The sequence below is a fragment of the Blastomyces gilchristii genome, assembly GCF_000003855.2.
Source record: "Blastomyces gilchristii SLH14081 genomic scaffold supercont1.2, whole genome shotgun sequence".
Classification (NCBI taxonomy): Eukaryota; Fungi; Ascomycota; class Eurotiomycetes; order Onygenales; family Ajellomycetaceae; genus Blastomyces; species Blastomyces gilchristii.
Window position 1 is genome coordinate 143,068 of NW_003101681.1, and position 18,117 is coordinate 161,184.

The 18,117-nt window shown below is 30.2% G+C and overlaps 2 protein-coding genes across 2 annotated transcripts; one reads left to right on the forward strand and one right to left on the reverse strand.

Annotated features, from left to right (window-relative positions):
- Positions 1-803: 803 nt before the first annotated feature.
- On the reverse strand, positions 804-2,457 carry BDBG_00885 (uncharacterized protein; the record flags this gene model as incomplete). Its single annotated transcript, XM_031720097.1, has 5 exons — positions 804-1,060; positions 1,350-1,472; positions 1,525-1,713; positions 1,860-1,956; positions 2,272-2,457. 5 exons carry the CDS (start codon positions 2,455-2,457, stop codon positions 804-806), a joined length of 852 nt encoding a protein of 283 aa, XP_031576105.1.
- Positions 2,458-2,716: 259 nt separating this feature from the next.
- On the forward strand, positions 2,717-3,097 carry BDBG_00886 (uncharacterized protein; the record flags this gene model as incomplete). The annotated part of the gene is made up of 1 exon (XM_002627932.1): positions 2,717-3,097. One exon carries the CDS (start codon positions 2,717-2,719, stop codon positions 3,095-3,097), a length of 381 nt encoding a protein of 126 aa, XP_002627978.1.
- Between the last annotated feature and the right edge of the window lie 15,020 nt (positions 3,098-18,117).

Consider the following 18,117-nt stretch of genomic DNA (forward strand, 5'->3'; position numbering starts at 1 on the left):
CACATCTCTCTATAATCATGAAGCTTTATTATATTGATATATATGAAAGCTGACTCTGAGAATGTATTCAATTCAGTGATATTACAGTTGATTGAGTGCCTACAGCTCAGACATTAGTGAATAATCTTACTAAGACTCTGCTATGCTAGAAATATACAGAATTTGTCAAGATACTAGGCCTTATTGATATATCAGATATCATCAAGATGTAAGTAGAATAATGATATAAATAATCTATCTTAATATAATCTTTACAGATTTATCTACACTTCTTTTTAATTATAGTCTATCTTGATGTAATCTCTACAGATTCATCTACACTCTTTTTTGATTATTTTCATGCAGCTTCATTTACACATTCTTTTACATGTTACATTTGCTGAAGAGGGTGTGTCAGGAAAAAGAGGTTATACACTACTGAATGCTATTAACATTGTATTACTACAATATTTCTCATCATTATCAGCTTACTACAATGCTTGTCTAATACTCGCTTATGCTAGCTCTCTTGGCTCGCACATTAGTTTTACTATAAATAGCTCTATCTTTTGTATGAAATAGATATAATAGATAGTGCACGGATAATATAACAAGCAGATCTTGATACACATAAGATTCATATGTCTCCAACATATTCATCCGTGACACCCATTCCGACACTGATGGAAATGACTCCCACCCGCCACACTTCTATCTTCTTCCAGACAGACACGACCACCAGTACCGTGGTCCATGCAACTAGCCCTGTCAGAAACTTCCGCGTCAAGATCCTTTAGGGTTATAACCCTCTAACTAGCTCAACCTTAGCTAGTCGGGTCATCGTGGGCGCGACTCCACAGTCTCTTGATACGCTTTAGGCACTTGTTGCGCAAGTCCCCGTCAACAACAACTTGGACGATTGGAATTGTCAAAACTGGGTTGGGGAGGCATTGCAAAGACTCGTGGAGAATAATGTGATCAGTGCGGAACAGATATCGGTAGCCCTTGATGGGATGGTCGATCTTCTTCTTGAGGGCAGAGATGATCAGCCCTTCTAATTCCGAATGGACGCTGGTTCCATCTGTGCGACTTTACCTGACGGGGTCGCTGGCAGTACGGGGAATGGTGATAGTGATATGCTATTAAGACACTTGTTTGCTTGTTGTGGCTCTGTGGGCGGTAACTGGGCTGCTGTTTCTACACAGAGAGCGGGCCTGTGTTCAATTGCCACATCTAAATAATTTTTGACCATAGAAACATCAAGCAAGGTTCATACAGATTTTCGTGATGCTGATCTGACAGCACTTATTTCCTGCGATACCAACAATTGTCATGCTGATGATCTGTCTAGTCCAGATTTGCTGCTTCACGCTTCTTGTCTGTTGATTCTGCCCAGCGCAGTGGATCCCCTTTCTGCCCCTCCGACGCTGGCTTCATAATCTCTCCAACTTGCACTCTCTGGAATGCTCTTTCATCAGCCGAAATATCTCGTTCTAGCCAGGCGGGAATAGTGCGTAGAAACCAACCGTTGAATCATGGTTGTACCTGGCACTGGGCGGAAATGCTGAACCCGGCGAGCAGGCTGTGTCCAAGTGGGATGACAGTAGTTGTTGCATTTGTGCTGGCTGAAGAAGGAGCTGATCCCATCAGAGCCTAGATTAGTGACACCATACTCCTGATTCCACGCTAAAATGACAGGGTCAGAGAGGACAACCTCATGCTGGTAGACGCCGCCTTGGAGGTCGCAGAGAACATAGTTCCCACAGAAAGATGGTAACTAAAGTGGCTCAGGGCTTGCATTACTTCCCCCCATCCTTGTGAGTCATCATTCCACCCACTGTTGCTGTTGAACTTTTGGTAATTCTGGATAAAAGACTCACACAGATGGTTCTGGTCAGCCCACTCATCAGAGGCGTTGTCTTCAAAGACCCAGACAGCGGCGATGTTGATTTTAACAACTTTAGTAATAATGTCAAACTGTTTGAACCTGTTAACAAAATCCAACGCCTTATCAATCGCCTTAATGTCAAGGGTGAAATAATCGCCCAGAAGACTGCGCCTGTCTTAAACCACTTAATGACATATGCTTGGCCACTGCGCGGGCTTGAAGTGTATTATTTCCCCTTAGCAACCCTAGCGAAAAGCACCTTGAGCAAAGGGATTGTCAAGTGCATCATATGAGATAGTAGCATAGCTAGAGAGATGTTGTATCTACCACTGTTAGACTGCTTTGCGGATGAGTTGTCGCGAGGGTGGCTATGGACACATCGCGATACAGGGGTAGGGATTCACAGATATAGGATCCTCAGACTGAGTCTCTATATCCTTCTCATCCACCTGCTCCTCCATCTCATCATTGACCGGATCCTCTCCATTATCTGGAACTTCTGGAACAGGTAGTTTGGGGAGACTGAGGCACAGTGTAGGAGTCTTTGTATGGGCTTGCGAAGCAGCAGGACGGCGGGCGTTGCAAGGCATATTGAAAAAAGGGTTGATTGATATATGTGGATTTGATGATAAAGGTAGGAAAGACGCGTATTTGGATGATATTTGATTGAAAAAGACGCATATTGGATGATATTGAATGATTCTAGCGAAATGTGGATATTTTGATTTTTTTGTGGTGTTTTGCTACTAATTTTCAGGGGGGGCTGGGAAAATTCTGTTTTCGCAAGCAATATGTCCACAATATGCTTGATGTATCGTATGCTGAGGTTGCGGCAGCGCTAGATCACGAATGTTCATTGGTTCACTGGCAACGCCCAAGATAACTTTTCAAATCATCAAGGCTGACTTGGTGAAAGAGTTATTGGATGCGGCCCTAGCAACAGGGACACAACGCCGCGTCGAGTGGGTTATTGGCACCTCAGAGCAGAGAAGGAGCCTCACATCCAAACCATTCCCTGGCAACTCAATAGTGCCGGAGGAGCTTCACCAGCCAAACTTCCACCTCATGATCCCTGGGACGTACGTTGCCGAACCCCAAGGCTTAGTATCAGGTAACGAAGCCTCATCTGCCGCTAATTGCATTGTTCAATTGGAACTCTGGGTCCACGAATCTGTAATGTCCTGCCGGATCCTTGCAAGGGCAGTATACCTTAGTGGCAGACTCTTCTGATTGGCATCGGTTCTACGCTTCCATCACCCAGCGCAGGATAAAACTCAGATGGCGAGCTAATAACCCCTTGCTGCGAGTAGAATTGACTTGCTTCTGGGTAACAAATTTAATCTAAGAACATCATAACAATAGCGAGCTAACTCTGCAACGGACATCGAATAACTAGTTTCGAATCCTGATTTCTCTGCAAATCACCAAGTGCATCCGCATTGCTGTTGAAGAACAACGGAGTTCAACTTAACCGTGCCATGCTTACTCACTCTCTCTAGTGAGTGTGCCACAGTGTACAGAAAACCACACTGTACAGAAAATATTTTCAATATCTTCATTCTTCATCTTCAAATAATCATCATTAATTATAATCATGTCTAAATCTTCTAATTACACTGAGAAGCAGTTGCAAAGAGCTATTGATATGTATAAAAGTAATTCAAAATTAAAAATTACATCTCTGTTATAATAATTCAAAGTCTCATATACTATCTTATATAAAGGAATTAACAGAAAGAAATCAAGAACTATAAGAATTTCACTAAATCAAGCATTGAATGACAGTTAGAAAGAAATAATTAAGATATGAATTCATCAGTTAAATATTATTAATAAGACTGTCTGCTATAGATATAAGTAGTATAATAACAGATAATTTCTTACTAATCTGAAGAGTGTCTGACTGTAAGTAGACTGACTATGTAACTGTGTTTGAGATCAGAATCAGATTTTTTAATAGTCTTATTATCAATTCAACCAATCTCATTACATGGTTTTAACATTAGATAGTAGTCTTATACTGTCTCAGTGAGACTTACTGTCTACTCTTATTACATTTTTCAAATAAGATTATGATTTTCACTTCTCAATTTAAATTATTTTTATTACTTTAAATGACTTTAAATCTCATTTAAGTGTTATCAAAAAGCATTACTTTTTAAAAATTAAAAATAGTCTAAAAAAACCTTAAAATGTCTAAAAATAGTAACTTTATACTAAGAATTAAATTAAATGAGATTAAATGAGATTACTTTCTCATTTTTTTCAAGTCATGATTTCATTTTAAGATCTCATATATAGTCACTTTGTATGTTTTTTTAATAACTAGTCTCAGCAGGATTCACACCAAGAAATGTATGAGACCAGATCAAATGAAATCAAATGTGAAATTTATGATCTCAGCAGCTAGTTTAACTGCAAGTATTTAAACCTAGTACTATAAGAGCTGACTTTACTGACTGCAGAATGTATTCAGTTAATCACAATATAATTCTCAATTTATTAAGATCTCTTATTATTGATGATACTCTGAATCTCAATGTATATAATAATGATAATAATATATGTAATTACTTTATCTTATTATCTGCAGATTAACTGTTAACTATCTTCTCATAATTAATCTCTTCAGAGACAGTTATAAAACTATGTTATTAAATTAATACAGTAGTTAAGATTTTAGAAGATGTGAAGAATACTCTTATATCTGATTTAATAAGACAGTTAAACAAGATCTTTAAAAGTAGTATAATTCAGACAGAATTATTATTATTATTATTATTCTTCAATTATAAATGTATGCAGTCAGAGACTATGATATCTACCTGAGAATTAAAAGTTCTCAGAGTTTTTCCTATATCTATAAAGATAACTATTATACATTCATTAATTTCAGATATGCAAAATCAGAAAATTTCAGCTCAGAATATAAAAACTGTTTATAAATTACAGTGTTTTAACATCTTCTGATACTTTGAAATCATTTGACAATATCATGACAAAAGAAAAGAGAATACAGTCTTAAAGATAGACACATTAAATAGATAGATAGAAAAGAATAGAAAGAAAAAAATAAAGTAAAATAAAGAGAGACTGTAATAAAATAGATTCTTAAAAGATAGTATATAGCTGTTTTAACAGACTATATCTGATCAATTTTCTCCTCTTCATATTCAGATATTTCTGAATTCAGTCATTTTCTTGTAGCTGCTTGAGTTTCTGATAGAAAGTCTATTAAGTATTTAATTCCTGTCTCAGTTGAGAATAAGAATCTTATATTTAATTGATTTAGATTATACTTCTCCTTCAATCTGACTCTGAGACTATTGTATAATGCATAGTATATTACAATATACTTAGAATTCTTATTTGTATTGTAGAATAAGCATTCTATTGAATCAAATCTATCATTAAATCTTTGTATATAAGATTTAAAATAGTCATATTCTAGTTTTAGCTGTATTATAGATGAGAATATTTTCTTTTTATATTTAATTAAACAAGATTTTCACTTGAGTTTTATTTCAAATCTTGAATAATATATACTCTTCTTTTATTTCTGTCAGCTTTCATTTCACTTGTCTAAACAAGATTCTTTTATTTTTCTCTTTATAAAAGATTAGAACACAATTTTTTGAATAGATCTGCTTAGTTTTGAACCTTTTTTTATAGCTGAATCAGCCAATTCATTATCATGAATATTTATATGAGCAGGAACTCAGTGTATAGAAATTATCAGCTTTGATATTCTTCTCTTTTGAATTTTTAAAACAGAGTTTAAGATCAGTTCAAGATTCATTTAATCATTATAAATCTGACTATTTCTAAGTCTTTTTAAAGTATCTTCACTATCAGAGAATATTCATGTCTCTTTCAAACTATTTTCTCTTTTATAAGACTATGAGTGCTAGTCATCTGCAGAATGCATCTTAAGCTAATTATATTTAACTCTCTATAATTAACTAATCACTGTGTCTGTTCTCTCAGACCAGTCACTAATTTTCAGAGACATTAGTTAGTGACTGTTATCACTCACTTGATAATGTACACATCAAGCTTCTGATTGCTGATCTCAGTCTCATTAGATGCTTATAGATCTATCAATCAGCTGTTGTGACCTCACTCTGTATTAGAGACTAATTATAGACTTAATGACTGCAGTTCTCTCTGTCAGTATTAGGAATTGATGATGAGCTTACAGGCTCTAGTCTATCAGAGTGCTCTGTCTAGAGTCTAGATGTATATCTAGACCTGCTAGTCAGATGATTTTTAAAATCATTTCCTGTATTTGAGAAGAAGCTAGGCTCTGCTGACAGTTCTAGTTAGAGACTTACTTAAGTAGTATATAATCACTACATTAGACTTGACTCTGTATCATTAGAACCTTGACAGATATACAGTAGAATAGTGAAATATTGACATCTTATATCTGTTCTGATGAGTGTTCACAGAATCTCACTTAACTAGTGACTTAACTTACAGTAGAGAGTTCTATCTCATACTAAGTCTTACTAATTAGACTCAGCCTCTATTACATGAGAGCTTTTATGAGTAAGAAGTGACAGATGTCAGTGATGAGATTCAAACTCACACATCTTTAATGTGTACAGTCTTGATTATCAGTCTTATCAACTGAGTCACACTGATATTCAGACAGAATGAAATACACACTGTAAGAGTAAACTTACTATCACATTTTTCAAATAAGATTATAATTTTCACTTCTTAATTTAAATTATTTTTATTGCTTTAAATGACTTTAAATCTCATTTAAGTATTATCAAAAAGTGTTACTTTTTAAAAAATTAAAAATAGTCCAAAAAAAACCTTAAAATGTCTAAAAATAGTAACTTTATACTAAGAATGAAATTAAATAAAACTAAATGAGATTACTTTCTTATTTTTTTCAAGTCATGATTTCATTTTAAGATCTGATATATAGTCACTTTACATGTTTTTTTAATGACTAGTCTCAGCAGAATTCATACTAAGAAATGTATAAGATCAGATTAAATGAAACTAAATATAAAATTCATAATCTCAGTGATCAGTCTATACAGATAGATACAAGTAGATACAGTTCTCACTATTAAGAATATTAATTATAAAATTACAATTTATAAAGCAGATGAGATGAAAAAGATGTTTAATAGAAATCTTTAATTAATTGAAATCAAATCTATAAAATCTATAGTTACTTAATTACAATAAAATAATTCTATAGAATTTCAATCTACAGTGAATTCTACACCTTTTAATAAGTATATAGATAATCTTTATATTATAGATAGATATAGTAATAATTATTAATTAATTTTTAAAGATTAATATATTTAAAATATTTTCTGTACAGTGTGACTTTTCATACACTGTGACACACTTACTAGAGAGAGTGAGTAAGTATGATATAATTAGTATTCAGTTGAAGAAAAAAACAGAAAGTAGAAAACTTAATCTCACTAAGTACACTTAGACTGACTGTGTGACCGTGTCTGAGACCAGAATTAAACTTTACAGTTATTATATTGTCTAAAAGTATTACTTCTGATTAAGATTTATATTCATCACATTTCTTTCAAATTATATTATTTCAAATATTAAAGATTTCAGATTCACTTCTCAAATAAAAATCTAGTTTTAGATAAAGAATATATTTGAATTCTTAGTCACATTTTCATTCTGATCTTATTATTGAAAATAATATTAAATAAGATTATAAAATCATTTCTCACTTACATAATATTATAACATAGTGCTCATTTGTTGAAAATTCAATAGAGAGTATTACTAAATATCATTACTTTTCTGAATACAGATTATAATTAATATCATTTTAATTAAAAAAAAATATAAAATATAAAAAAAAAATAAAAAAAACAAAACACAAAACAACAACAAGAAAAAATCACAATAAAAAAAAAAAGAAAAAAAAAGAAAAAAGAGAAAGAAAAAAGAGAAAGAAAAAAAAAGAAAAGAAAAAGAAAAAAATAAAAAATAAAAATAAAAAAAATCAAGATCACAGAGCTGCAGCACTTTTAAAATACTTACTTCTCAGAGTCTTTGTAATATTCATTATTAATTATGTATTTCTCACAGTGAGAATACACAGCTGTAATGAGTTATTATCTTAATATTATCTAATAAATAATCAGTATATATCTGTATAAATGTGAATAATTAGAAAATATACACTTAAAAAGTGTGATCAGAATGAACTCTGCTACTACTTGAATAGTATCAAGAGCAGAATACTGAAATCAATAATTCTTCTTATTGATTTCACAGATAAGATGCGTGAAGATACTCTTAAGAAATATAAGATCTTCTAACTTCTGATAAAAACAGATCTCACAGAGAGACTCTATTTTCATTATATCAGAAACTGAGTGTTATTAAAAAGTGTTACTTTAATATACATGCACTTACTGCAGTGATTCATTCTCTGCATATATGACTGAGAATTGCAGCTTTTTCACACTGTATAACTCTTTCTGAGATACTGCTGCTGGTTTGCAACTCACACAGTCTTTCAGTTCAGTATATACTGTATATATACAGCTCTGCATACTGAGGCTGTGTTGATCATTATAGCCTGGTGTAATACTCACTTTTCACAGGCTATGTTTTGTTTAATTGAGAAGAAGAGAGAACACAACTGCTGTTTTATTTAAGAGAAGATGAATAATTGAATCTGTAGAAGATAATTTAATTTCTTCTATATTTAAAATTTGATTAGTCTATACTCTTCAATTTGAGAGTTTCTGAGAGAGTTTTAATAGTTTTCATATCAGCTTGAAATTAGTGATTAATTGAAGAAGAGAAAAGAGAGAAGAAAGAAATAATAATAACTTATCTTTATAATATGAAAACAGAGAATTGCTGCAATTATTTATTCTACTAACAAAGATCTGTTTTCTGCATGTATCTCTGATACATATTATATGATAACTGTATACAAAGAATATCAACAGTGTATGTATTAAATGAAGATAATATTACTATATAACACTGTAGCTGTTTCTGTACATCTCTGAAAACTGTTAATATTTTCTTTAAGTCTCTTTATATTTGATAAGTTAGTAATATATTTCAATGCACTCTTTCCTTCATTATCATTATCATCATCATCATTATTATTATCATTATTATTATTATTATCATTATTATTATTATCACTATTATTATCATCATTACTATTATTATCATCATTATTATTATATCATTTCTGACTATCTCTTCTGCCTTTACTCTTCTTCAATACTCACTGAAATTAATTATATTATCTCTCTTCAAATATGCTGCCGTTCTGCAGACTATTAAGACGCGTGAGTACTATCACAGATTGAAAAGAGAGGAGAAGAAGATGTTTAAGTAAGAAAAGACAGATTATAAGACATGTTATAATACCTTGAAGAGACTTTATAAGAGAGTAGAATAATAATAATTTGAAGTAATAGTTCTGATAGATTTAAACTGAACTAAGTATAGAAATAATGTGAATAATGTCACTCATGAGAAATTAAAGAAGAAGATAGTGAAGAGTCTTATACAGTAGTAATAAGATTAGAAGAAGTTCTGAGAATGATTTGAGATAAAGATAAAGAGAGAGAGAGAGAAGAAAAGTATTACTGTAAATAAGCAGTGATAGAAGAAGATTAAGAGAATGTTGAAGTAGAAGACAAAGAAGCTAAAACTGATATATTTTTTATTTATTAAGAGATAATGATTTTTAAGAACACTTCTGTTCTCTAATTGATTAGCAGAAGCTAATAGAGAAGAAGAGAATTAAGATCTTATTCAGATTTTAAATACACTTCATAATTCAGAATATTGAGAAGACAGCTCTACTTTCTAAGTATGCTAATCTACTTATCACTGAGATAGAACCTGAGACAGTAGATCAGAAAATGTGAGATTTTGAGATACAGATTAATCTGACTGAGAGAAAGCAGTAGAAACTAGACTGATCACCGAAATTATGAATTTTATATTTGATTTCATTTGATCTGATCTCATGCATTTCTTGATGTGAATCCCGCTGGGACTAGTTATTAAAAAAACATGTAAAGTGACTATATATCAGATCTTAAAATGAAATCATAACTTGAAAAAAATAAGAAAGTGATTTCATTTGATCTCATTTAGTTTCATTCTTAGTATAAAGTTACTATTTTTAGACATTTTAAGGTTTTTGTTAGACTATTTTTAATTTTTTAAAAAGTAACACTTCTTGATAACACTCAAATGAGATTTAAAGTTATTTAAAGTAATAAAAATAATTTAAATTAAGAAGTGGAAATCATGATCTTATTTGAAAAATGTGATAAGAGTAGACAGTAAGTCTCACTGAGACAGTATGAGACTACTATCTAATGTTAAAACCGTGTAATGAGATCAGTCGAATTGATAATGAGACTATTAAAAAATCAGATTCTGATCCCAGACACGGTCACATAGTCAGCCTAGTAGAAACTCTCTTCTGAGAAGGCAGTGAAGAGAGATTTTAAGATAATTATCATCTCAGATGAGAAGAAGAAGAAGAAGAAGAAGAATAAGAAGTGAATTATAAAGAATGATAAGAAGAATAAGAAAGAGAAGAAAGATAATAAGTAGAAAAAGTTTTTTTCTTTTTATATTAGTTAGTTATAAGTTCATAATTATTAATAATTGAAATTAATTTTGAGTTTTCAAAAATTATTATACAAGTTGTAATCAAGTCAGGAATAATATATATATATATATATATTTAACTATTATGATTCACAAATCACTATAATGTATCAGTATTAACATTTTTTCAACATTGATATTTACAATATTAATATATTTTTAATGATATTATCTAATAATACAATTTGATAATACTCTCTTTCACAATATTAATATATTTCAAGAAATATGACAGAGATTAATCAAGATTGTTTGTTTACTTTTATATATTAATAATATTCAATCTGAGTTAGTACTAAAATTATAACTAAGTTAAGAAAGAATTTTCTCTTATAATAATTCTTCTTATACATATCAGTGATTAGTTATTATCTTTATTAAAAATAAATGATATTTTCTCAAATCGTTGGTATAACTTCTGAATTAACTTCTTTCACTTCGTTCACTTCGGTTTTTTTACTAATAAACTCTTCAAGAAATTACTATGAATTACAAAGTCTATGTTATTTATAATTTAACACAGAATACTCTCTTTTAATTGTGATAAATAATCACTTCATTCTTCACATCTGATTCCAGGTCACAAAATTTATGAAAAACTCAATATAAACATTGAGATGAACTATGAAATAATTATTAATAGATTATATTATAGATTACTGAAGAGTTATCTCTCTTCTGTAATTACTACAACTTCATTCAGAAATATTCATTATAAACTAATTATAACTCTAGTGAAATTTTCTGACATCTGAAGTCATCAGAATGTAAATAATAAAAGAAAAATAATCAGAAAATTACTACTGAGCTGATAAGTTACTCAATTAGATAATAATTTTTAATAACACTAACTTTCTAATTTCAAGAAAATCATGTGAAAATAATTATATATCAGTACTCTGATTTCATAACTCTTATCTGATAACTTTTATAAATAATTACTTTATATATGTATATTTCTGAATCTTTCTCTTCAATTAATTGAAAACTCTGAATTCTGAACACTTCTTTGAATACTTAATTCAAATCTTCATATTTCACATTCATCATGTCTTCAGTTCAATCTCAAGAAACACTACAAAGTTAATATACAATATCTAGAATCAGAGTTGAAGAATCATCAAAGAGTGTCTCTTACAGTGAATGTATGAACTAGTACAAACAATCTTATATTTATAAGAGTTACATGTTATTACATTAATGAGAACTGAACTTATTAAGAGATATTAATTGAACTTGAATCATTGATCAGTAGTCATACTGAGAATTATATAGTGAAGATATTAATAACAGTGATTAAAAATGACTATTGAGATATTAGTCTCAGTCTTCTTATAATTATAACTGATAATGCTGTGAATAACTACATTATAATAAAGAGCTTGAAGTAAAAATTAGCTTTGTATTTCTACAATGATAAATAAGATCATATTCTCTGTATTACTCATGTGATTTAACTTATAATATAAACACTGATAAAGAATCTTAACATTGAGATAATGAATAATAAGATGACTGGTTCTTGAGATGAGAATGAGATGAAAGTGATTACTTAAGTAACTTTTACATTCACTTTGCAAAAGATAATGTTTTTTAATAACACTTTTTAATAACACTTTTTAACAATGCTACTGTTAATTTTGAATAGATTGACTAATAATTTAAATATCACACATTTGAAATCTTGTTAATGCAATTTGTACCTTCTCTAAACAATAATAATAATTTCATAATATTTAATAAATAAATAAATCAGTCACATCACTGAATATGATACAGAATATTAGAATATAATAAAGTTTAATATATAAGATAACTGTTCAGACTCTTCAATTGTATTAGATAATTGATCATTGAGTATAACACTCTAATTGAGAAAAGATTCAGATATTGAAACTTTCTGATATGAAGTGAACTTAGTTGAAATATGTAATTGATTTACTGTTTCAGTTTTATAAAATAATAAAGACAGTCTTAATCACTCATACATCAATACTGCAGTCAGTCTGATGAGTGTATAACAGTTTATTTACTTATCTTGAGAAACAGTTAAATCACTTAAAAAGAAATTCAGTCTGAGATAATACTATAGCACAGGCTATTATTACTGTAAGAAATAAACTAGTATATTACTACAGTAAAACTGAACAATCTTTTACAGAGTACTATACTATAGCAGCTCTACTAGATTTCTCTTATTAAGTTAATATCTACACTTCTCAAGATTAAATAGAGAAGAAATGAGACTTGTATATTAAATTAGTCTGAGACTATTACAATATCAACTATCAGAGATTTGAATGAGTAGATATTTGAGATGTAAAGACAGTGAAATACAATTCCCTAGTAAGTAATAATCTTTGATAATACTTCATATTATATATAACTATAATACTAACTTTGAAATAGAACTTATATACAGTGATTGCAACTGAAAATCAGATAAAACTATATACTTATAAAACTGAATTTAACTGCTATCTTCAAGATAAACTGATGAATTTACACATCAAATCAATTCTAGAGTTATAAAAAATTATTGAGAGTATATATTTAACTGTTATTCTGATAATGTGTGATATTCTGATAATTTCATTGATAGAGATGAGAATGAAGTGAAAGTTCAACTCAAGTTGAGATATTTATTATTATTATCAGAGACAATTACAAGAAGAAATAATTAAGAAACTTATAATTATAATATATGAAATTATTAGACAGTTTAATATCTCTGATCTCAGTATATCAGAGAAGTGTTGTTTTCATGAGAAAGTGAAGAATAAACTTATACAAGAATGTATTTAGTTATTTCATAAGCATTATTAACAATCATTATTAAATTCTGATTATATAAGCAATTACTGAATAAATTAAATAAGACTGATTTTAATCTTCAGTCTCAGTCTCATTCTGATTTTGAAAGAATAATTATCTTTCATAGTTTATTCTGAGAAATTACTTTCATTTCACTGTTCTTGAATCAAATCTGATCATTTTTCACATCATTTCTCTCAGAAATGATTCATTTTCAGATTTCTTTGAGACTTGATTCTGGTGAAACTCACATCAAGAAATGTATAAGGTCAGATTAAATGAGATCAAATGTGAAATTCATGATTCTGTCAGCCAGTCTAAGTACGCTACTTGATCTCATTATGTAAGCTGATCTTGCAAATGTGACCTGTGTCACTATCTGTAAGAAATCCCGCTTCTCGCGGATTCTTTACCTCTATTTCTATCTCTCATGTAATCAATAGAGTTAGCAGCTCTTGACTACACACAACTATATAGACTGGAGTTTGTGAATACTATTTACAACTTAGCTTAAATGCTATTATACATTTGATCTTTACATTTTATCTTTCTATCATGAATACTTCTAGTAGTTAACAGTATATATCATATCAAGCTGTAAATATCTGAATAATCATCTGTAAGTACTTATTCTTACATTTCAAGCTCAGTCAGTCAGCAACTGCTTATTATAACTGAAAAGACTAGAAACTTGTATACTTCAATCTCTATAAACTCTACTACAGACACTCAGAAGCAGTCATCTGAATCATGAATAACTCTTATAAAAAAAGTCTTAGAGAACTTATCAATTACTCACAGAATATTGTTCTCTGTATCTGTGATAGAGAAACTCTTCAAACTTATAAATAAATCAATTTTAGTAAAGAACATTCTTAAGTATCTCTTATAAGATTAAGCTATTTTTCTATAAGAAATACTTACTATCTGTAAACACTCTTGAACTGAGTTTCTAAACATAATCTTCAGAGATACTTATAAATTAAAAAGAAACTTTCTTAAGCTGTGATTACTTAAGATCACATACTGAACTATAATCTATAAAAGCTTTTATAAGTTTGTATTTGAAATTAACTCATAAGTCTGACTGTGTAATATGAAAGATGAAGAAGCTGTTATCTATATAATAACAGATCTCTACTACACTGAAGTCAAGAACTGACTAAATTATCTAGAGAATAATTATAAGAGATCTCACTGATCTGTTCTTAAAATCTATCTAGAGAATAAGTTAAGAAACTCTGTAAGCTGAACAGAGACATCTGAGCTGTGATCATTAATATTAGAAAAGAGATAAGAATCTGATAAAAATTACTCACAGCACTTTTATAGAATTATGATATGAATTGAGATCTGTGAAAACAGGCTCTGAAACAAGATCTGATATATGTTATAAAGAGACTGAATAAAGATATGTAGAATAAGCTTATTAAGCAAGACTCTAAGTTCTTGACTCTGAAGAAACTGATGACTCTTATTCATCACTTATGAATTACTATAAGAGTCACAGATCTGTAGAGAGTGAATCACTGATCAGTCTTATAAGAGCTAGAATAACAGAGAACAAATTTACTGAGAAAAAATAATAAGATATAGAGAGATTTATATCTGACTACTAAGTAGAAAGAGAGAGCTTCACAAGCTCTTATAAACAGAGTATATAACAGAGAGATCAAGGAAAAGAGTCTCTGCTTTATCTATTCTAAATTAGAATATCTCTGTGCAAACTGTTCAGACAAATTAAAATAGAAATTTGAGAAGTCATAGACAGAGTCAGTAACAGTCTTCTTAAGAGTCTTAAAGCTAATATCTGAATCTGTTACTCTCTCAATGAAAATGTATACTTGTAAGAAGAGACTGCACTGCAGTACTACTGTCTCATCAGTATGAGAAGTATTAATGAACTTAAGATCTCAGGCTACTATAGTGTCTCTGAAGCTTGCAGAGTAAATGAGCTGAATGATGAAAACTGAGAATCTGCTCTTACAATAAGCAGAGTATGAGAACTCAGATCTAAGAGCTGAGAGACTTATAAGAATTACTTTTGAATTGTAAGATCTCTTCAGATTCTGAAGAAGATTTATAAAAACTGTAATTATCACAGACATCACAGATGATATGTACTTAAGACTTGTATAACTTCAAAGACATAATCTGCACATAACTGTCTATAAGTCAGATTTATACTTCTGATCAGTATTGACAGACTCACTTACAAAGATAGAATTAGTTGATGCTGCAGAGTTGATTAGAGAGAGTAAGTTCATCTATATAATAACTTTGTAAATGTCTGAGAACTAGACTGGCCGCTGAAATCATGAATTTCATATTTGATTTCATTTGATCTGATCTCATACATTTCTTGATGTGAATTCTGCTGAGACTAGTCATTAAAAAAACATGCAAAGTGACTATATATCAGATCTTAAAATGAAACCATGACTTGAAAAAAATAAGAAAGTGATTTCATTTGATCTCATTTAGTGTCATTCTTGGCATAAAGTTACTATTTTTAGACATTTTAAGGTTTTTTTAGACTATTTTTAATTTTGTAAAAAGTAATGCTTTTTGATAATGCTTAAATGACATTTAAAGTCATTTAAAGCAATAAAAATAATTTAAATTGAGAAGTGGAAATCATGATCTCATTTGAAAAATGTGACAAGAGTAGACAGTAAGTCTCACTGAGACAGTATGAAACTACTATCTATGTTAAAACTGTGTAATGGGATCAGTTGAATTGGTAATAAAACTATCAAAAAATCTGATTCTAGTCTCAGACACGGTCACACGGTCAGTCTACTGAGGACTTTGCGGTCATGAAAACTGAGCTTCAGATATCAGAGACATACTGATATCTTGCAGAGATGTTTAGCCTAGCAAGAGCAGCTGAGCTTTCATCTCACTGCAAGAAGAATCTGATAATAGATTTGATAGAAGAGCAGAAACTCTTCTGAGAATCAATCTATAAGCTCTCTCATTATAAAACAGAGGTCTTGCAGGCTTATGTGAAGAAGAATCTGAAGAATGGCTTCATTTAATCTTCACAGGCCTTCACAGAAGCCTCTGTGATGTTCATGAAGAAGAAGAATGAAGATCTCAGATTGTATGTGAACTATTATAATCTGAACTTCAAGACTACAAAGAGTCACTATTTCCTGTCTCTGATTGAGAATGTGATCAACTGCCTCGCAGAAGCTGTCATATTCATATAACTGAATGTGATTAATACATATACACAGCTGTGAATACAGTCTGAGAATGAATGAAAGACTGTCTTTAGAACTGTACTGAAATTATTTGAATATCTAGTGATGTCTTTTGATTTGACTAATGTCTCTGCAGTATTTCAGTCTTTCATTAATAAAATACTTCACACATATCTGAATGTCTTCATGATAATATATCTGAATGATATGATGATGTACTTCACAAAGAAGAGAGAATATACTGAGCATATGTGAAGTGTGTTAAAGGTGTTAAATGAGACAGAACTGTATATTAAGCTTGTGAAGTGTAACTTCAGTACTCATCAGATTAATTTTCTAGAATATGTAATCATTATAAATGATATTCAGATGAAATCTTCACAGATTGAGATCATTTTATCATGATCAGAGTCAACTAGTATTCATGAGATTCAGATCTTTCTAAGCTTTGTAAATTTCTATAGATGATTTATCTTTGCATTCATGAGAATCTTCTTGACTCTTACAGACATGCTGAAGAGTGAAAATAAGAAGAAGTTATTCTATAAATAAAGAATGAGAAGATTGTTGAGAAGAAAGAACTGTGAGAACTTTCTTATTTCAGAAGCTTATAAGATCTTTACAAGATTGAAACAAGTATTTATAGATATAGTAATACTATTTCACTTTGATCTCTTACTCTTAATCAGATTGAAGATAGATATCTTCTTCTTTACAAGTTCAGAAATAGTCTTATAACTACAGTTAAATAAGAACTGAGTTTTAATACTCTTTTTCTTATAAAAGATGCAATTCATAGAGATTAACTATAACATTCATAATCAGAAGCTTCTTATAATAGTGAAATTCTTTCATCACTGATATTACTACTTTGAGAGTCTTATAACAGTGATTACTGTTAAAACTGATTATAACAGCTTATAATAATTTACTTCAATCAAGAAACTCTTACAGTAACAGATTCACTGAACAGTCAGTGTGACTCAGTTGATAAGACTGATAATCAAGGCCGCACACATTAGAGATGTATGAGTTCGAATCTCATCACTGACATCTGTTACTTCTTACTCATAAAAGCTCTTATATAATAGAGACTGAGTCTAATTAGTAAGACTTGATACAGAGTAGAACTCTCTACTGTAAGTTAAGTTACTAGTTAAGTAAGATTCTGTAAACACTCATCAGAGCTGATATAAGATGTCAATATCTCACTATTCTACTGTGCACCTGTCAAGGTTCTAATGATATAGAGTCAAGTCTAATATAGTGATTATATACTACTTAAGCAAGTCTCTAACTAGAGCTGTTATCAGAGTCTAGCTCTCTCTCAAATATAGAGAATGATTTTAAAAATTATCTGACTAGCAGATCTAGATATGTATCTAGACTCTAGATAGAACACTCTGATAGACTAGAGTTTACAAGCTCACTGTCAAGTTCTAATACTGACAGAGAGAACTACAGTCATCAAGTCTATAATTAGTCTCTAACACAGAGCAAGGTTATGACAGCTGATTGATAGGTCTATGAGCATCTAATAAAGGCTGAGATCAGCAA